Source organism: Copidosoma floridanum, unplaced genomic scaffold, assembly GCF_036245765.1.
Source record: "Copidosoma floridanum isolate Cflo_tuat_1 unplaced genomic scaffold, Cflo_Japanese_pri ptg000020l, whole genome shotgun sequence".
Classification (NCBI taxonomy): domain Eukaryota; kingdom Metazoa; phylum Arthropoda; class Insecta; order Hymenoptera; family Encyrtidae; genus Copidosoma; species Copidosoma floridanum.
In genome coordinates, this window is record NW_028321897.1 from 33,323,794 (window position 1) to 33,345,389 (window position 21,596).

The following is a 21,596-nucleotide window of genomic DNA, read 5'->3' on the forward strand; positions in this document are numbered from 1 at the left end:
CTGGCGATAGTAATACACAATATAACAGCTTAAATTTAAAATAATACCATAATGTATGTACATATTAACAACCTGAGCTTGCATATGTCAGTTACTCGCAGTTTCGCTAAATTTGTTTGTTTATTCGCCTTTCTTCCTTTTCTCCCTCTCTCCTTCCTCCCTCATTAAATATATAACATTATTATCGTTACCACTTACTACTGTACACATATACATACATACGCCCGTTCGCACACATAAATACACATAATCATATATACACTTTTTTTTTTTTTCTTTGGTTCGAGCCTCACAAGCTTCAAATGATGCGGGTAGACTAGGTATTAGAAAGAATTCTACAAAGTAGTATCACATTGGAAGCTGTACAAAGTTATTTTGCAGTTTATAATGCTATTTGCGTATCCCGGCCTACATGTGTCCGAAATGTGGCGTTATCTGGCGATGAAATGGGGTACTACATACATTCCATATCCTCGAACAAGTCCTTCGTATAATTATGATTGAACTTCACCTGAAGTCCGTTTAATCATCAACTATACTTTTGCCTCCCTAAGTCCCTAGGAAGGCACTAGCTAGACCCCCGCTAAGCTTTCCCATGTGACGCAACCTCCCCTCCGATGGCAACGTGCGAGAGAGACAGACTCACACGTTCGATACTGTGTTTCTTTCTACTAGTACTTCAGCACCGTACACAAGAACGAGGTTATTTCTTGTATGTCTATGATTATTACCAGAAGTGGATGACCCAAGACCCAAGCCAATTGTGTTCATTAACGAACACAAAATGTCTGAACTCACTTAGTACACTAGTAGACAGTCAATAGACATTTTTTGCTTAATTCAATGTGAACGTTCATATTGAAAAGGGGATTCCACTGTTCCGCTAAACTCAAATTAAGTGAACAGACTGAGCAGACCTTTACTGTGTTCTCTGTCAGTCATCATAGTTGCGACCATAGGCTTTGTTGCCTGATGGAAAAAGAGGTATAGGTCTGTTCAGTCTGTTCACTTAATTTGAGTTTAGCGGAACAGTGGAATCCCCTTTTCAATATGAACGTTCACATTGAATTAAGCAAAAAATGTCTATGTGAACAGCTCCTTAGACACTAGACATGCACAAGCGAACTGTACGAGCGAAACGAACGAAATGAACGAACCGAACGAGCGAACGATGAAAATCGAACGTGCCCTGTGTATTTCTTACATCACTTATATGTCTATGAGTGATGCAAACAAAACAGGTTCTGTATATAATACACATACTTGCACCACTTGCACGGTGTCATATTTTTTGGAGCTTTATATTACGTTTAATGTTGAATTTTAAGCAACAGTGGAGTTTTTAGATTTGAATTCATATTGAGAAAAAAAAATTTATCGTCCCAAATATCTACGAAAAGTTCACGATGCACTGAGGCTTCTTAAACATTGTTTTTTATAAAATAATAGGTATATAGTGGAATTGCTAAATCAATCACACTGAGTAAGTATGAATAACTCTTTATAAAATAAATCTTTTGGTCAAAGCGCATCTTGTTTGCAAAAATATTTTACATTCATTAATTTATGAAGATACTGTAAGTGGTGATGTTTCTTTAAATGACTTAGTTAATTATACCAAAACCGCTAATTTTTCTTTCATACGCAGTAAAAGTGGTTTGATTACTACAGGAGCTAGTTCAGAAACCACTCATTTGCCATCCATAGCTTTACTACAAGAGATAGTAAATACGTCTCCTTTTCAAGAGATTCCATTCCTTGACTTTCTAGGTGTGTGAATTATTTTTTTCTGCAGTCTTGTTATTGTAAAAAACTCTGGATTTGCTGAAGTTGTGTTCTCTCACTAAGCCCAGTCCTCCTTAAAGTCTGCTTTAATAATTAACTTGAGTAGTTTAAAACTTACTATTTCAAACTACAGCCAAACTGTATATTTGATTTAACATTAAAAAAAAAGCTCATAAAAAGAATCCTACAATTTGATCAAAACATTCAATTAAAAATGCAAAATAAATTAATAAATGTACATACCATACTAGTAAACTTCATTGACTCAAGTTTTATCTTACAGAATATTATCTACAATGATGCACTATGGACCTTGGATTAACCCACAGCAAATGTTAATGGAGCAGCGCACATACTATCAATGTGCAAATAGTTACTTACAAACATATTTTTCTTCAAGCGACCATCAGGAGGAAGAGAATGATAATACTGGAGATGATATGCCATGTGAGACATCAGGAGATCAAAGTCCTAATGCAGAAATGTTTCGTCTTGCATTTGCAGCTTCCCAATGGTCAAAATTAGTTTTCAATGCTGAAGGTTTATTCAATAAATTAATATCGACAAATGTATTGCCTCGAAATGAGCAAAATTTGTTAAAAAATCAAATTGAACAATGGCTTTGCATGAAACAAGAATACGAAGAGTGCATTGCAGGTGATGACTCAAGTAGCTTACAAGGTTTTGCAGGAAATACAAGGAAATCTTTAGAAAAGATTGAAGAAGTCACTGAAACAGATGAATCAGATAACTGGAAATCTCGGAGTAGAACTAAAAGTTGCAGTATGTCAGATAGTGATATGTTTGATGACAATCAAAGTGATACCGAATCTGAGCTTGAAAATTCACACTTTTTAGATAAATTAGAAGAGTTTATGAACACATTTAAAATTCAAACTGATGGCATTATAGATACAAAAAAAGGTGATTTTTTCAATTTAACGGGTTATTTATCAACACCAAAACGTATGATTACTGATAATTTATTACCAATAAAAAATTCTGTCACAAGAAGAGTCTCCATATTGCCCTACTCTAATGAGAGTCTAGAAATAAAACAAGCTTTTCAAGGACGTAACAGAACTCGTAGTTTGACACATCAATCAAGTTACGATACAAACTTATCACAACTAGTTTCGTCCAAAGAGAATGAAGGTCATGAACATTTTAATGAAAATCTTAAAAAAGAATCTTTAAACACAGTTTCTAATGTTCCAAACTTATCCGTCTGGTCCGAAAGTTTAAATCCCATTGGAGCAATAATTGTTAGGAATAATGAAAATCAAATGCAAGCGGAAAAAGTTGTACTTGATTTGAATCTTGCTCGTAAAGAGTTTGAAGAATTGCAGAAGTCTATAAAAGTGAAAGAGCAGTTCATTTACGAAATGCGACATACTTGCAGTACCCGAAATAATGCCAATAGTGTGTTTGACAAAAGTCGAAGCAAACTGGAAGAAAAATGTCGCAATATCAAACGAATGCTTCATTTCAAAGAGGTCAATAGCTTTACAAAAGATTCTGTGCATGAAGCTGAAATAGAAAAATTTAAAAGTATGTTACTTTATTACCAGAAAAAGTTGAAGGATACTAAAGTGATTAAACAAGTCATGAATGAATCAGGTAAGACATTAGCACAAGCTAAAGACTCTCTTAAGACTTCAAGAAAGCAGTTGGAAAAACTAAAGCAGGTACTGGAGGGTGAAGAAAATCGCAGAAAAGAATCGGAGAGCAAATTCAATGAAAATCAAAAAAAGTCACAAGAGTTGAACGAGATTCAGGAGTCAAAGGTATTTAAAATAAGAGGACTCGTGCATGAACGTGATATGCATAGTACTACTAAGCTGGAAACGAATTCGGATGAAAATTTAACAGAAACAAATGAAAAAGTTTCGTACTTAAATTATTTGGTTAACGAAAAAGTGGAAACTGAGAATAGTGATAGCAGGGATAAGTGCGAGATTTTGCGTCAAGAAATAATCGGCTTGAGAGTCATTAGAGATCGTTTGTTGGAAGCCAAAAATGAAGTTGCAAACAACAAATTTTTAACTTCTTTTGAACAGCAAAGACAATTATTACTGATAGATGAATATGTTGAATCCATTGATGTCATGATGGAGCAAAAAAATATTATGCGCTGCAATAATGGACATAGCATAGAAAATAAATTTAAAAAAGTTGATGAGCAAATGTCGATGATGAATCGTCTTGATATACTATCTCATGATGAGTTAGTAAACTTATTTTACAGGTACTTCTATAAAGTTATTGATCTTAAAGACAGTTCAAGAACTCTAGAAGTACAAAACACTCTTTTAGAAGATTCTTTAAAAAAAGAGAGAATTGAAAGTGAGGCGAAAGTAATCGTGCTTCAAAAACTTTATCAACGTCAGCTCACTCGTTTCTGTAAATATTATGCAGAAGAGACTAGCAGCTCGAGTTATGATGCTAAAATTAATAGAAACAAAAATTTCGTAGCCCAGATAATGAAGGAAAACTATTCTTTGAAAAAACGTCTTACTTATTTCGAATCACTGTTTAAGACTTCAGAAGCCACCCAAGCTATTCAATCTAATTCTGTCAGAAGTATGAAGCAAATGCTCAAACCTGAATTAATGCAAATAGTATTACCCAAGACGAAAGTAACACGCCAAGGAAATAAATTAATTTTCCAAACAAATAAAAAAAAAAAGTGATGAAAACATTGTAATCGTTAAAAATATTCCCTTCCACAATCTTACTATTTGTATTTGAGTTTTTTACATTTAAAGATTTTTCCTTTAGTTCTAATGAGTGTAACATTAAATGTAGGCTTAAACAAGTTATTTGATATATAACTCCCAAGTCATTGGCATGAGGTTGGCAGCATCATCGCTGCCGTATGATGAAATTGAAAGGCTGCGGTCACATTGAGCCGCGTAAAGCGTAAATGTATAAGCGCATATCACGTCAAATTGGGAAGGTTAGATAGTAGGTAGTAGAAGCTATATATATTGTTACTCGAAAGCTATTCGAGAAATTTAAATAAATTTTATACAACTTCAACACCGCAAATTTTAATTTTTCTTTTCGAAATCGTATCATTGAATAAGTCGTACAGACCTTACACAATTTTCCGAAAGTTCTTATGACTTGTTTTTTATCCATTTAGATATCATCAGAATGAATATCTGTAGCTTCCCGGACAAACCGATTAACTCCATTTTTGTAATTTTCGAGAAAGACGGCTTTAAAGGTTAAAAGGCTACTTTTTTACAGCGCAGAAACTGCATGTTTCTTGCTGCGCCTAACGTTAGGTACTAAGACAAGACTTTTATATTTTACGTGGGTGATAAAAAAATGCAATCGACTTCTTGCTACGAGTCGCTTTTGGAGTTATTCGGTTAGACCGGGAACATGGAACTAATTCTATTATTCAAATTTGTGAATATCCAAAAAAAGAACGTATTCAACCATGAGGATATTTTCCATGCCTGCACTGAGAGAAGAGTTGGCGTGCCGTACGCCAAAATAGTGAGTGCGTCGCGTGCCAACGAGAACAGAAATAATAATTATTTGTAAAAGCCACATATTTACATTAAATCTCTTATAAAATGGTAAAAATTACTAAAAACAATATTTTTTCATTTCTGCATATTTAAATTATCAATATTTTCTTGAGCAACAATTTTTTAACATGACTCATTCGGTAGGACCAGGACAAGACTCTTTATTCCCCTACGCAGAGCCTACTTTTATAAAGCCTGCACTGCTGCGTCACTTCGCGCTGGCCCAGCAACAACGACGCGTCTCGTTCGTCATTGAATTCGTTTTCGCACTTTGTAATAAATAAAATGTAAGTTGTCTTATACAACGAGTTGTTCATTCCACGCCTTGCTTCACCCCTCCGGTATTCTTGAGCACCGGGAAAAGCTCCATCGCGATACTAATTTCCTAACCTGAGGTCTGATCGCGACCCTTCGATACAGCCCGATACCGTTCGATATAGATCTCTGGTCGGGTGGTCAGGTTGTTTTGAAAAAAATAGAGACTAGAGGACGTAGAGAATCACTAAGACGAACCAATTACAGCGTAAGTTTCTCGATATGTCGAACAGTATCGGGCTGTATCGAAGGGTCGCATCAGGGGCCGTACCATATAACTATTTTTCTGTACATCGGCCTATGTTATAACATAGGCCCGCGAAGCTAAAAAAAGTTATATGGTACGGCTCCAGACGTATCAGACGATCAGGGGCCGTACCATACAACTATTTTTCTGTACATCGGCCTATGTTATAACATAAGCCCGCGAAGCTGAAAAAAGTTACATGGTACGGCTCCAGACCCCTGTACATTGTTAGGAGCTAGTAAGTTATTTTTTGCCAAATTAAACCTTTTCGACCCGTGATAGATCGATACAGATCTCGATAGCTCGAATCTCACGTAGGCGGTTGGCGGGCAGCTCAAATTCATTACGACAATAATAAAAGCTAGAGTGATACTCCTCAAAAATAAAAGTAGTAATCATAATAATGATAATAATCTTAAAAGAAGTGATTATAAAGGTGATAATAATAATAATAAATAGTGATGCATTCCCAAATAATAAGATGCTACCAAGGAATTCTGGAGAAGAATTTTGTTTTCCAGAATTAATCACAGCATTTAAGGATGGATGACTCAGCTTACCGTCTTTTAGAGACGGGCTTGGGCACTCGCTTTTTGGAGACGAGCTTGGGCACTCGCTTTCCAGAGACGGGTGACTCAGCCGCCGCTTTTCGGGAGCGCCTCTCAGAGACGGAGGAGCACGACCCGCCACTGTTTAAGGACGCTTTTCCACGGGCGCTTCTTGGGGACGGGGAGGCATGACCCGCCGATTTCCAGAGGCGCCTCTCAGAGACGGGGAAGCACGCACGGGGACGCCGCTTGCCAAGGACGAGAATCACATCAAGCCCATCTTGATGAGGAGCCTCAGTTAAAAATTTTTAGCTATAATTATACCTATAAATTATAGCTATAATTATAGCTATAACTACCTATAAAACAGCTATAATAATGTATAAAATTCAGCTATAAATATAGCTATGAATTACAGCTGTAAACTTTTCACAAATTTTGAATAAAAATTAGTTTAAAATCAGATTTTTTCAACATATATCGATCAGTATAGACAGTATCATCCGTGTGATAACAGTAAAACTAAGGGCCTAAAGTATTTTTAAACAATTTTTAAAAAACTTGAAATTGTATATGATTTCTTATTTTTTTTTCTACTTATTTAAAATCACAAAGCAGTATAAGAAGAAAGTCAAAGTAAACTGCCCTATGATTAGCTGTCGAAATACTTAACAGTCGCTGCACTGAGCTATCGTTATCGTCGGAATACACGTCGCTGAAATAAACATTCATAGTTTTACTGTAAAATTGAAGTGAACTGTCGTTATTTCAGACCCCACTCGCAATTACTGCTTTACTTTTTAACACACACATACAATCTGAAAAATACACTTATACAACTGTCCGCAAACTTATGTATATATATATATGAGCGCGCGGTGGCTCGGTCGACTGTGTCGTGGATTGGCACGCGGAAGACCGTGGTTCGGTTCCCGGCCAGTGCGACTTTTCGGGCAATTAGCTCTGTGATTCTCACATGTGCTTTTTCACCACGCAATGCTCCTCGAGGAGGGTTTAGGCGACCTTCTCGCAGCAAAAATTGCCTAACTTCCCCCTACCCCCCTCCCAGTAATGGGAGGCCTCCCATCCCTTTCCTTGTCCCTCTCCCAAGTGCTAAGTGCCCATAGTAGTGCCCTTCATAGGAGCCGGACGTAGAGCACTATAATATAAAAAAAAATGTATATGTATATACCTCTCCGCTCTCGAATCTTTCGATGCGTACAAGGAAAAGCTAGATAGACGATAACTTTCTTGTCCCTAGTTAGCGCCCACATAGAGCCCCATTACAATCCTAGCTTGGTACCACCTAGGCAACTCACATAGGCCCCAGCTTGGGAGCCCTGCTAACTTTCCGGTCGGGTCAGGGCCCGGCCAAACTCTTTCGATAACCTCATTACAATACTGGCCAGGGCCTGCCCAGTGCCCACTGGACACTGATTCGTTGCGCGCGCAATTTAAAAAGCTATTTCGTGGTTAGCTGGTTGCCTAACATAACCTCTTGTATTGGTAATATTCAAATTGCGCGCGTAACAAATCAATATCCGGCCAGTGTATGTACCAGGTATGTACAATCACTACAATCAGACACCCGTAATGGAGTTTGAGGCTGCAGCCACATCGAGTCTCGTGTATGTAATAAAATGCCGGGAATATAAAAAAACTTCAGCCATAACTTTTATTATTTTGAAGGTAATACAAGCACCTATCACTATAACCTGATGCACCTATACTATCTATTTTATTGATTAATATAAAGTAGGATTAAACAACACAACGCAACCTGGTGATAGCGTTATGTAGTATTTTTATGTCAATTTATTAAGATTCCTGTAAACGTCCTTTAATAATTAGCACTTGAATTACAAAGTAACAGTTCTTAACAAGTAAAGTAACTGGTCAGCGTTTCGAGATGTCTGCAGGAACCAGGCGTTTGCATGAATCTTAATAAATTGATATAAAAATAGTAAGTAACGCCAGCACCAATCACTAATCTCCAAGTAACTCAGAGCATTTGACACTTAAGGGCTTCCCGTATATCCTCTAAAATTTCTACCTTACCGACTTTTAAAATAAGAGATTATTGTTGATATCTAATTATATAACTATTAAAACCAAAAATGATGAGAAGAGCCCCCAAGCTGGTAGATTGAAGAATCAATCAAGCCTAAATTCAATACAATTTATTGCGAACTAAGAGAGAAAAGTTATATTTCAAATTGTGTACACTGACCCACTCTTTTATGATCACGAAATGTAACTTTTCTTTTAATTCGCAACAAATTGTATTGAATTTAGGCTTGATTGATTCTTCAAAGTACCAGCTTGGGGGCTCTTATCATTATTTTAGGTTGAAATAGTTATATAATTAGTTATTAACAATTTCTTATTACAGGTAAGTCAGTAAGGTAGAAATTTTGTATGATATACTGAATGCCCTTAATTATTTAAAAAAGCATTCATAAAAAATACAAGCACCAGTCATTAGGTAAGCCAAAGCGCTTTTGACCAACTTTATTAGTTAATAAACTGTTATATATAACAGGTATCGTGTATAGGTGACAACTTGTTATAAGTTCAGACTTTTTTACAAATGCAACCTGATTACTGAAATCTATAAATTAATAGTACAATTGCTATTTTTTATACGGTAGGAAGGGCGGCAATTCTCTTAATGCTTAATTTTATTACTTCAACGAGTCTTGTGTATGTTATAAATTTTTCCAGTATTTGGCACAAATAATTTTCTTACTGCAGTGATCTTATAACATTATTAATCTTTTCCACGCATTCCTCTTTTTTCTTGGTGATAGATGATTCTGCATCAACAAATTGCTGTCGACCAATTTTTCCAGGTACAAGTTTGTCAATATACATTGACTGTTGTTGGTTGTATAACTCTTTGAGTAATTTGTCATGCTTTTGAAGATCTTGTATCCGTTCATATACATCTCCAGACTCTCCTTTCAACTTTTGAGCTGCTTGAAAAACAATTTTGAGATTAACTTTTATTTCACTATTATTTTTTTACTATGTATTATTTAAATTTGAAATCTGTTATTTTACCCAATTCTAAAATAGAAGTAGTGGCATTTTTATATTCTTGCGTGATACTTTTAACTTGAGAAAGGTAAGAATTGACATCTTTATTACTTTTTAGATTATAAAGTAATTCGTCAAGTAAATTGTAAGATGAAACGCGACGATCTTGTGCAGCTAAAACTTTTTCACACTGTCCAGCAACTCTTAATTTGCTTTCAGAAATTTCATCCTTATCAATTGAAAAGTCCAAGCGCACATATAAAATAACAAGCAGGAACAAAAAATAAAGAGCAACAGCAACTAGAAGAGGTTCCTGTAACATTAAAAATTTGGGAAACTTATATTTGAGTCTGAAGTTTTGAATGTGGTTTTCGACCAGATTTTTTTTGGAAACAGAAACTACTGGGCGCCCTGTGGTATCTAAATAAGTGTAATGAAGAGAGTCAGGTAAGCGAGTAGCATTATAAGGAAGTTCCAACTTAATAGCATGTGATCCTTCAGGCAAAATAATCTTTAAAGTCATATCCTCAACAACCATATCGTCATAGATATGATCTAGTAGCCTCAGTTCTAAAACGTAATCATCGTGAGAGTTGTACAAGTATTCGTAACTAGGTACATTGTATCCAATTGTGTAACGAGTTTTCCAGCCTCCAAAAAGTGGGAAACGCGGCCGCAAATTTAGTTCAACTGAATCTTTTTTAATTCTTGTATGGGAAGTCGAGATATTACCAATTTCATCTCTATAATAAATGTCAGAAGCAGCTGCTGGCAAAATCGTGTCAAAGCTTTGAATGCTGGGCTGCAGATTTTTAGATTCCCTTGTAAACTCATATCTTGAAAAGGAACCTAGAATTATTAAGTAAAGCTTTGAGTTATCAACATTCAAGTGTTTCAACATAAAAATAACATTAATATACTGAGACTGCCGTATACTTTTTATTGAAGGTAATGCTAGTTAAATATGAACATTAAGCTTTATTTCACCAAAAGTAAATAAAAGTATAATCTTGCCTTTAAGGACAGCTCCAGTATGAAGAAGCTTAATCGTTTCTTCAATGGCAATATTACCCCAGTGAGAGACTTCAATAGATCTCTCAAGCTGAGTAATTGTAAGGAAACGGTGGTTATTCTCGAAATGAACAGCAAGTTCCTGGTGGGTATAAGGTGGCTTCATTTCAAATGGACCATACATAATAGAAGTATCGCTCTGGCTAATTGGTTTGACAGCCTTTGTGTAGCTCTCGACATTTCGCGAGGGCAGCAGTAAAGTTGTCGTCTGTTTGGACACGAGATATGGTGAAAAAAGGTAGAGGTTACCATGCCACTTAACCAACTGCTTTTGCTTCTGGCTGATCTCTCTAGGATGTGGTATAAGCTCATGGCTAAACACGGTTTCAACTTCAACGGAAACAGAGCGTTCGGGCTGAAGTGGATCGCGCAACCTTATGCTGTAATAGAGCGCACCAGGTTGGGTCTCTGGCAGGTCAGGTAGGACACTCTCGCGTACCTGTAGTTTTGGACGGTTATGTTCACGAAGTGTAGCCCCAATGTAACTGAGGCTATCATGCTGAACAGCCTCTATGCTGAAGTAAAATTCGTGAATGGGGCTTTCACCGCTGTTTTCGAATACTAGTTTGCTGGTGATCTTAGTCAGCTGAGAGACAAGGTCGATAGTTCGTTCACTGTTCTTGATTCTCAGGCCAGATTTGATGGATGTACTACTGCTGACTAGGTTTCCGCGAAACAAAAACAGAAGTAGAGTCACCCCTAGGGCAACACGAGGAAAGCCACACATTCCGAGGGCCCAAAAAGCAATAGATAGCTGTACAAGTTGCTATTATTCTTATTATGTTATCTACATGGAAATAACAGTACTCAATTATAACAAATACAGCAATGTTGATTAGTTAACTTAAAATAATCATTATCAAAGGTGCAATTTAGAATATAATAATAATAATACAGTATAAAGTAATAAAATAAAAGCCGCGTTCTTACCGATAGATGCACTTAATTGAATATGGATACCAATCACTATTTATCAACGTGGCGAAACTTGGATGCATAGACATATAAGACATATAGACTGCTTATGTGCTTATTGTTATGTACGGCGCTGAAGCCTGAAGCACAAGTAGAAGACACAGCATCGAACGTGGGTCGTGGGCATGATGTACAAATGCATAAGGGGCATAAGGGCTCGGGCACAGGGAACCGCGTAAAGCGTAAAGCGTATCGCGTATCGCGTAGAAGTAAGGTAGGTTAGGTATACGCCGGAGCTATTCACATAGACATTTTTTGCTTATTTCATTGTGAACGTTCATGGGTGTAATCCGCAATCGCCGCCAGCAGTTACATATGTACGACGTGACAACGTTGCGTGGTTGGGGGCGCTACTGTCGATTTACTGGTGATGTGATCCGCAATCTCACCAGCAGTAAAGCAGACGACGTCGGTCTACTAGCTCTTTTTCGTGACATTTTCTGATTGTAAACAAAGCAAAGCAGACGACAGAATGTCGGAAAATGTCACGAAAAAGAGCAAGTAGACGAACGTCGTCTGCTTTACTGCTGGTGAGATTGCGGATCACATCACATATTGGAAAGGGGGTTCCACTGTTCCGCTAAACTCAAATTGAGTGAACAGACTAAACAGACCTACACTGTGTTCTCTGTCAGTCAACATCTTAGAGCATATACTACGTAGTATATGCTCTAAGGTTCACAATGAAATAAGCAAAAAATGTCTATGTAAATAGCTCCGCCACTTTGTGGTCACATAAAGAAGGCGTAAAAGCGCTTCGCGTATAGCGTAAGTGTGAAGTAGAGGGGAGTTGACCAATCTGCTGTCTTGTCAACAAAAAAAGCTTTTGAAGTTCTCAACGCAAGTGAATTCTAACCTGCGCAAATTTCAAAAAAAAAGTTTTCAAGTATATACTTCTTTTTATTTGAGAGCCGTTAATACATTTTATACAGCTTAATCATTACACTTCTCACTTTTTCTTTGCGATATTGGGTCATTGCATGGGTCGTATGGACTTTCCACAATTTGCCTAAAGTTCTTACGATTTATGTTTCATCCATTTCAGGAATTTGATTAATTATACAATTGATACTGTAATTGTTGTTGTTGACATTAGCTGCTGACAGGTTGCATACTTTATTTACGCTATACGCGAAAAAATTTGTCATCGCGCACATGAGTACAAAAATACGGGCGTAACTTTATTTTTGCCATGAGTGAGAGCGAGACAGCATGTGCAAAGCTAACGAAATACTCGTTGTGATTGATTTAAAAAAACTCACGCGCGTATTTTTTACTCCCATGTACGCGATGACAAATTTTTTTGCGTTAAGCGTACCTTACCTAACTTTCCCTGATCCTATAATTTTACCAGTGTTGGGATATAGTTCCGGCCAGACTTGGGAATTCTCTAGGACCCAACCTATCTGACGTGGCAAATCACTAGATCAAAAAAAAAATAGTACCAAAGGCGACGCGCGAGATTCCAATGAGGTCCAATAACACAAGCCTCCATCACCTGATGACCCAGTGTGCTTACTGGACACTCTGTTAAATAAATAATTATTAAGATAACACAAGCGCCTATCACCTCACGACTCGGGGTGCTTACTGGCCACTCTGTTAAATAAATAATTATTAAAATAACACAAGCGCCTATCACCTCATGACCCGGGGTGCTTACTGGCCACTCTGTTAAATAAATAATTATTAAAATAACACAAGCGCCTATCACCTCATGACCCGGGGCGCTTACTGGCCACTCTGTTAAATGAATAATTTTTAAAATAACACAAGCACCTATCACCTCATGACCCGGAGCGCTTACTGGAAACTCCGTTAAATAAATAATTATTAAATTTAACGCAAGTGCCTATGACCTGATGACTCAAGGCGCTTACTGGCCACTCTGTTAAATAAATAATTATTAATAAATAACACAAGCGCCTATCACCTCATGACCCGGAGCGCTTACTGGCTACTATTCAATAATAAATTGTCAAGTAATTACAAGATCGCCAATTAAAAAGATCTTTGTCGTACTAGATAAGCAATCAAAATTGTGATATGTTTACATATGTTATCGATCAACTTCTTATCATTAAATAGTGTTGCAAATAAGTGTCCAGGATCATCAGGAAAAAGGTGCTTGACACATTTATTAATAATTGTTTATTTACTAGATTTGCAATTAGTGCCCCAGGTTATACAGTGATAAGTGTTGTGTTATTAATAATTATTCATTTAACAGAGTGGCCAGTCAGCGCTCTGGGTCATTGGGTAATAGGCGCTTGTGTTATTTTAATAATTATTTATTTAACAGAGTGGCCATTCAGCGCCCCGGGTCATTGGGTGATAGGCGCTTGTGTTATTAATAATTATTTATTGAACAGAAAGGCTAGTCAGCCCCCCGTGTCATCAGGTAAAAGGCGTTTGTGTTATTAAAAATTATTTATTTATCTGAGTTGCCAGTAAGCGCCCCGGGTCATCAGGTAATAGGCGCTTTTGTTATTTTAATGATTGTAAAGTGAACAAATCTCATGTATGGTTCCGACGTTCAAAATGACAATAGGTTTGTTCAAGCTGATTCTCGGGGACACTCGGAGAGACTCTGGGAGTCTCCGAGAATGGAATGAACAAGTATTCTTCTCCGAGTGTCTCCGAGAGACTCTGACTGTCCCCGAGAAAGGGTGTAATCCGCAATCGCCGCCAGCAGTTACATATGTACGACGTGACAACGTTGCGTGGTTGGGGGCGCTACTGTCGATTTACTGGTGATGTGATCCGCAATCTCACCAGCAGTAAAGCAGACGACGTCCGTCTACTTGCTCTTTTTCGTGACATTTTCCGACATTCTGTCGTCTGCTTTGCTTTGTTTACAATCAGAAAATGTCACGAAAAAGAGCTAGTAGACCGACGTCGTCTGCTTTACTGCTGGTGAGATTGCGGATCACATCACCAGTAAACCGACAGTAGCGCCCCCAACCACGCAACGTTGTCACGTCGTACATATGTAACTGCTTGGTTGGGGGCGCTACTGTCGATTTACTGGTGATGTGATCCGCAATCTCACCAGCAGTAAAGCAGACGACGTCCGTCTACTTGCTCTTTTTCGTGACATTTTCCGACATTCTGTCGTCTGCTTTGCTTTGTTTACAATCAGAAAATGTCACGAAAAAGAGCTAGTAGACCGACGTCGTCTGCTTTACTGCTGGTGAGATTGCGGATCACATCACCAGTAAATCGACAGTAGCGCCCCCAACCACGCAACGTTGTCACGTCGTACATATGTAACTGCTGGCAGCGATTGCGGATTACACCCAATGTATTTGCACACGGTAGGTTAGGTAAGTGCAAAAAGTAAACAGAATGTCTTAGTGTTAGAGTGAATCTACATAGGATTTTAATTTATCTAACCTAACGTGTGCTTATACATTCTCGGGGACAGTCAGCGCTCCCAAAAGTGGCTACCAAACTTGAAGGGAAATTCAAATTGGCTATATGGAGCAAGACGCAAAACCTCAGATAACTCGACAACATTCCATACACCATAACTTGATCAATTAATCCTAAGCTATTTAACCCAATAACCCAACGCGCCCATACGCAGTATCACGAGCATTAATTATTAATAAAATAAATTAAACAATAACGCAAGCGCCAATCCCCACACAACCCAGGGCACTTACTGGTCACTTTAATTATTAAGAAAATTAATAAAGTAGAGCAAGCGCCAATCAACACACAACCCGGGGCGCTTTCTGGTTACTTTGTTAACTAATATAAAAAAAAAATAACACAAGCGCCAATCACCAAACAACCCGAGGCGCTTACTGGTCACTTTAATTATTAACAAAATAAATAAAGTAGAGTAAGCGCCAATCCCCACAAAACCCAGGGCACTTTCTGGTCGCTTTAATTATTAACAAAATTAATAAAGTAGAGCAAGCGCCAATCCCCACATAACCCAGGGCGCTTACTGGTCACTTTAATTATGAATAAAATAAGTAACATAACACAAGCCTTAATCCCCACACAACCCGGGGCACTTTCTGGTCACTTTGTTGATTGATGTAATAAATAAAATAACACAAGCGCCAATCCCAACACAACCCGGGGCGCTTACTGGTCGGTTTAATTATTAACAAAATTAATAAAGTAGAGCAAGCGCCAATCCTCACATAACCCAGGGCGCTTACTGGTCACTTTAATTATTAAGAAAATTAATAAAGTAGAGCAAGCGCCAATTCCCACACAACCTGGGGCGCTTTCTGGTCACTTTAATTATGAATAAAATAAGTCACATAACACAAGCCTTAATATTCACACAACCCGGGGCACTTTCTGGTCACTTTGTTAATTGATGTAATAAATAAAATAACACAAGCGCCAATCCCCACACAACCCGGGGCGCTTACTGGTCACTTTAATTATTAACAAAATTATTAAAGTAGAGCAAGCGCCAATTAACACACAACCCGGGGCGCTTTCTGGTCACTTTGTTGATTGATGTAATAAATAAAATAACACAAGCGCCAATCCCCACACAACCCGGGGCGCTTACTGGTCACTTTTATTATTAACAAAATTAATAAAGTAGAGCAAGCGCCAATCCCCACATAACCCAGGGCGCTTACTGGTCACTTTAATTATTAAGAAAATTAATAAAGTAGAGCAAGCGCCAATTCCCACACAACCCGGGGCGCTTTCTGGTCACTTTAATTATGAATAAAATAAGTAACATAACACAAGCCTTAATCCCCACACAACCCGGGGCACTTTCTGGTCACTTTGTTGATTGATGTAATAAATAAAATAACACAAGCGCCAATCCCCACACAACCCGGGGCGCTTACTGGTCACTTTAATTATTAACAAAATTAATAAAGTAGAGCAAGCGCCAATCCCCACATAACCCAGGGCGCTTACTGGTCACTTTAATTATTAACAAAGTTAATAAAGTAGAGCAAGCGCCAATCCCCACACAACCTGGGGCGCTTTCTGGTCGCTTTAATTATTAATAATATAAGTAAAAAAATAACACAAAAGCCAATTCCCACACGACCTGGGGCACTTGCTGGTCACGTTGTTAATTAATATAAAAAAAATAACACAAGTGCCAATCACCACACAACCTAAGGCACTTACTGGTCACTTTAATTATTAACAAAATTATTAAAGTAGAGCAAGCGCCAATCCCCATATAACCTGGGGCGCCTTCTGGTTACTTTGTTAATTAATATAAAAATAAAAAAACACAAGCGCCAATAACCACACAACCCGAGGCGCTTACTGGTCACTTTAATTATTAACAAAATTAATAAAGTAGAGCAAACGCCAATCACCACACAACCTAAGGCACTTACTGGTCACTTTAATTGTTAACAAAATTAATAAAGTAGAGCAAGCGCCAATCCCTACATAACCCGGGGCGCCTTCTAGTTACTTTGTTAATTATTATTAAAAAAAAAAAATAACACAAGTGCCAATCCCCACACAACCCGGGACGCCTACTGGTCGCTTTAATTATTAATAAAATAACACAAGCGCCAATCCCCACACAACCCAGGGCGCTTACTAGTCACTTTAATTATTAACAAAATTATCAAAGTAGAGTAAGTGCCAATCCCCACACAACCCGGGGCGCTAACTGGTCACTTTAATTATGAATAAAATAAGTTACATAACACAAGCGCCAATCCCCACACAATCCGGGGCACTTTCTGGTCACTTTGTTAATTGGTGTTATAAATAAAATAACACAAGCGCCAATCCCCACACAACCCGGGGCACTTACTGGTCACGTTGTTAATTAATATAAAAAAAATAACACAAGTGTCAATCACCACACAACCTAAGGCACTTACTTGTCACTTTAATTATTAACAAAATTAATAAAGTAGAGCAAGCGCCAATCCATATATAACCCGATGCGCCTTCTGGTTACTTTGTTAATTAATATAAAAAAAAATAACACAAGCGCCAATAACCACACAACCCGAGGCGCTTACTGGTTACTTTAATTATTAACAAACTTAATAATGTAGAGCAAGCGCCGATCCCCACATAACCCAGGGCGCTTACTGGTCACTTTAATTATTAACAAAGTTAACAAAGTAGAGCAATCGCCGATCCCCACATAACCCAGGGCGCTTACTGGTCACTTTGTTAATTGATGTAATAAATAAAATAACACAAGCGCCAATCCCCACACAACCCGGGGCGCTTACTGGTCACTTTAATTGTTAACAAAATTAATAAAGTAGAGCAAGCGCCAATCCCCACATAACCCAGGGCGCTTACTGGTCACTTTAATTATTAACAAAGTTAATAAAGTAGAGCAAGCGCCAATCCCCACACAACCTGGGGCGCTTTCTGGTCGCTTTAATTATTTATAAAATAATTAAAAAAATAACACAAAAGCCAATTCCCACACGACCCGGGGCACTTATTGGTCACGTTGTTAATTAATATAAAAAAAATAACACAAGTGCCAATCACCACACAACCTAAGGCACTTACTGGTCACTTTAATTATTAACAAAATTAATAAAGTAGAGCAAGCGCCAATCCCCATATAACCCGGGGCGCCTTCTGGTTACTTTGTTAATTAATATAAAAATAAAATAACACAAGCGCCAATAACCACACAACCCGAGGCGCTTACTGGTCACTTTAATTATTAACAAAATTAATAAAGTAGAGCAAACGCCAATCACCACACAACCTAAGGCATTTACTGGTCACTTTAATTGTTAACAAAATTAATAAAGTAGAGCAAGCGCCAATCCCTACATAACCCGGGGCGCCTTCTGGTTACTTTTTTAATTATTAAAAAAAAAAAAAATAACACAAGTGCCAATCCCCACACAACCCGGGACGCCTACTGGTCGCTTTAATTATTATTAAATAACACAAGAGCCAATCCCCACACAACCCAGGGCGCTTACTAGTCACTTTAATTATTAACAAAATTATCAAAGTAGAGTAAGTGCCAATCCCCACACAACCCGGGGCGCTAACTGGTCACTTTAATTATGAATAAAATAAGTTACATAACACAAGCGCCAATCCCCACACAATCCGGGGCACTTTCTGGTCACTTTGTTAATTGTCGTAATAAATAAAATAACACAAGCGCCAATCCCCACACAACCCGGGGCACTTACTGGTCACGTTGTTAATTAATATAAAAAAAATAACACAAGTGTCAATCACCACACAACCTAAGGCACTTACTTGTCACTTTAATTATTAACAAAATTAATAAAGTAGAGCAAGCGCCAATCCATATATAACCCGGGGCGCCTTCTGGTTACTTTGTTAATTAATATAAAAAAAAATAACACAAGCGCCAATAACCACACAACCCGAGGCGCTTACTGGTCACTTTAATTATTAACAAAATTAATAAAGTAGAGCAAACGCCAATCACCACACAACCTAAGGCACTTACTGGTCACTTTAATTGTTAACAAAATTAATAAAGTAGAGCAAGCGCCAATCCCTACATAACCCGGGGCGCCTTCTGGTTACTTTGTTAATTATTATAAAAAAAAAAATAACACAAGTGCCAAACCCCACACAACCCGGGACGCCTACTGGTCGCTTAAATTATTAATAAAATAACACAAGCGCCAATCCCCACACAACCCAGGGCGCTTACTAGTCACTTTAATTATTAACAAAATTATCAAAGTAGAGTAAGCGCCAATCCCTACACAACCCGGGGCGCTAACTGGTCACTTTAATTATGAATAAAATAAGTTACATAACACAAGCGCCAATCCCCACACAACCCGGGGCACTTTCTGGTCACTTTGTTAATTGGTGTAATAAATAAAATAACACAAGCGCCAATCCCCACACAACCCAGGGCGCTTACTGGTTACTTTAATTATTAACAAACTTAATAATGTAGAGCAAGCGCCGATCCCCACATAACCCAGGGCGCTTACTGGTCACTTTAATTATTAACAAAGTTAACAAAGTAGAGCAAGCGCCGATCCGCACACAACCTGCGACGCTTTCTGGTCGCTTTAATTATTAACAAAGTTGATAAAGTAGAGCAATCGCCAATCCCCACACAACCAGTAAGTGCCCCGGGTTGTGTGGGGATTGGCGCTTATGTTATTTTATTAATTATATCAATTAACAAAGTGACCAAAAAGTGCCCCTTGTTGTGTGGGGATTTGTACTTGTGCTATTTTATTAATAATTAAAGTGACCAGTAGGCGCCATGGGTTGTGTGTGGATCGGGGCTTGTGTTATTTTATTTATTATATTAATTAACAAAATGATCAGAAAGCGCCCTGGTTGTGTGAGGACTGGCGCTTGTGTTATTTTATAAATAATTAAAGCGACCAGTAGGCGTCATGGGTTGTGTGGGGATTAGCACTTATGATATTTTATTTGATATATTCATTAACAAAGTGATCAGAAAGCGCCCCGGGTTGTGTGAGGATTGGCGCTATTGTTATTTTACTTATTTTTATAATAATTAAAGCGACCAGAAAGCGCCCCGGGTTGTATGGGGATTGGCGCTTGTGTTATTTTACTTATTTTATTCATAATTAAAGTGACCAGTTAGCGCCCCGGGTTGTGTGGGAATTGGCGCTTACTCTACTTTGATAATTTTGTTAATAATTAAAGTGACTAGTAAGCGCCCCGGGTTGTGTGGGGATTGGCGCTTGTGTTATTTTATCAGCAATTAAAGTGACCAGTAAGTGCCTTAGGTTGTGTGGTGATTGGCGTTTGCTCTACTTTATTAATTTTGTTAATAATTAAAGTGACCAGTAAGTGCCTCGGGTTGTGTGGTTATTGGCGCTTGTGTTATTTTTTTTTTATATTAATTAACAAAGTGACCAGTAAGTGCCCCGGGTCGTGTGGGGATTGGCTTTTGTGTTATTTTACTTATTTTATTAATAATTAAAGCGACCAGAAAGCGCCCCAGGTTGTGTGGGGATTGGCGCTTGCTCTACTTTATCAACTTTGTTAATAATTAAAGTGACCAGTAAGCGCCCTGGGTTATGTGGGGATTGGCGCTTGTTCTACTTTATTAATTTTGTTAATAATTAAAGTGACCAGTAAGCGCCCCGGGTTGTGTGGGGATTGGCGCTTGTGTTATTTCATGTATTACATCAATTAACAAAGTGACCAGAAAGTGCCCCGGGTTGTGTGGGGATTGGCGCTTGTGTTATGTTACTTATTTTATTTATAATTAAAGTGACCAGTAAGCGCCCTGGGTTTTGTGGGGATTGGTGCTTACTCTACTTTGATAATTTTGTTAATAATCAAAGTGACTAGTAAGTGCCCCGGGTTGTGTGGGGATTGGCGTTTGTGTTATTTTTTCATTCATATTAAATAACAAAGTGACCAGAAAGCGCCCCGGGTTGTGTGGGAATTGGCGCTTGCTCTACTTTATTAATTTTCCTAATAATTAAAGTGACCAGTAAGCGCCCTGGGTTGTGTGGGGATTGGCGCTTGTTATTTTATGTATTACATCAATTAACAAAGTGACCAGAAAGTGCCCTGGGTTTTTAGGGATTGGCGCTTGTGTCATGTTACTTATTTTATTCATAATTAAAGTGACCAGTAAGCGCCCTGGGTTGTGTGGGGATTGGCGCTTACTCTACTTTGATAATTTTGTTAATAATTAAAGTGACTAGTAAGCGCCCCGGGTTGTGTGGGGATTGGCGCTTGTGTTATTTTATTTATTATATTAATTAACAAAGTGACCAGAAAGTGCCCTGGGTTGTGTGGGGATTGGCGCTTGTGTTATTTTTTTATTTATATTAATTAACAAAGTGACCAGAAAGCGCCCCGGGTTGTGTGGGAATTGGCGCTTGCGTTATTGTTTAATTTATTTTATTAATTCTTAATGCTCGTGATACTGCGTATGGGCGCGTTGGGTTATTGGGTTAAATAGCTTAAGATTAATTTATCAATTTGTGGTGTATGGAATGTTGTCGAGTTATCTGGGGTTTGTCGGCTTGCTCCATATAGCCAATTTGAATTTCCCCCCAAGTTCGGTAGCCACTTTTGGGAGCGCTGGGGACAGTCAGAGTCTCTCGGAGACACTCGGAGAAGAAT

The 21,596-nt window shown here is 38.0% G+C and overlaps 2 protein-coding genes across 5 annotated transcripts; one reads left to right on the forward strand and one right to left on the reverse strand.

Moving 5' to 3' along the window:
- The first annotated feature begins 1,182 nt into the window (after window positions 1-1,182).
- On the forward strand, window positions 1,183-5,291 carry cos (kinesin-like protein costa). Of its 3 annotated transcripts, none has more exons than XM_089593786.1 (3): window positions 1,183-1,483; window positions 1,649-1,772; window positions 2,069-5,291. In XM_089593786.1, exon 3 carries the CDS (start codon window positions 2,082-2,084, stop codon window positions 4,476-4,478), a length of 2,397 nt encoding a protein of 798 aa, XP_089449912.1. In that variant the 5' UTR covers window positions 1,183-1,483; window positions 1,649-1,772; window positions 2,069-2,081; the 3' UTR covers window positions 4,479-5,291. The 3 variants fall into 3 exon arrangements, with proteins under 3 accessions (XP_089449912.1, XP_089449913.1, XP_014213081.2); XM_089593787.1 differs by lacking the exon at window positions 1,649-1,772 and having other exon boundaries at window positions 2,069-4,334; window positions 4,419-5,291; XM_014357595.2 differs by lacking the exon at window positions 1,649-1,772 and having other exon boundaries at window positions 1,184-1,483.
- A 3,627-nt stretch (window positions 5,292-8,918) lies between these two features.
- Window positions 8,919-11,589, reverse strand: LOC106642732 (ribophorin I). Of its 2 annotated transcripts, none has more exons than XM_014357594.2 (4): window positions 11,481-11,589; window positions 10,494-11,337; window positions 9,504-10,328; window positions 8,919-9,415 (listed from the first exon to the last, which is right to left on the reverse strand). In XM_014357594.2, the coding sequence occupies exons 2-4, from the start codon at window positions 11,275-11,277 to the stop codon at window positions 9,186-9,188; spliced, it is 1,839 nt and encodes a 612-aa protein (XP_014213080.2). In that variant the 5' UTR covers window positions 11,278-11,337; window positions 11,481-11,589; the 3' UTR covers window positions 8,919-9,185. The 2 variants fall into 2 exon arrangements, with proteins under 2 accessions (XP_014213080.2, XP_014213079.2); XM_014357593.2 differs by having other exon boundaries at window positions 8,919-9,418.
- Between the last annotated feature and the right edge of the window lie 10,007 nt (window positions 11,590-21,596).

What these genes read in the sequence shown, in the direction of transcription:
- cos (XM_089593786.1), top strand. Translation starts at nt 2,082, where the DNA reads ATGATGCACTATGGACCTTGGATTAACCCACAGCAAATGTTAATGGAG.
- LOC106642732 (XM_014357593.2), bottom strand. Translation starts at nt 11,277, where the DNA reads ATGTGTGGCTTTCCTCGTGTTGCCCTAGGGGTGACTCTACTTCTGTTT. An exon ending in TACTGGAGCTGTCCTTAAAG is followed by an intron (nt 10,329 to 10,493) that starts GCAAGATTATAC and finishes TAATAATTCTAG; the next exon opens with GTTCCTTTTCAAGATATGAG. An exon ending in TACTTCTATTTTAGAATTGG is followed by an intron (nt 9,419 to 9,503) that starts GTAAAATAACAG and finishes TTGTTTTTCAAG; the next exon opens with CAGCTCAAAAGTTGAAAGGA.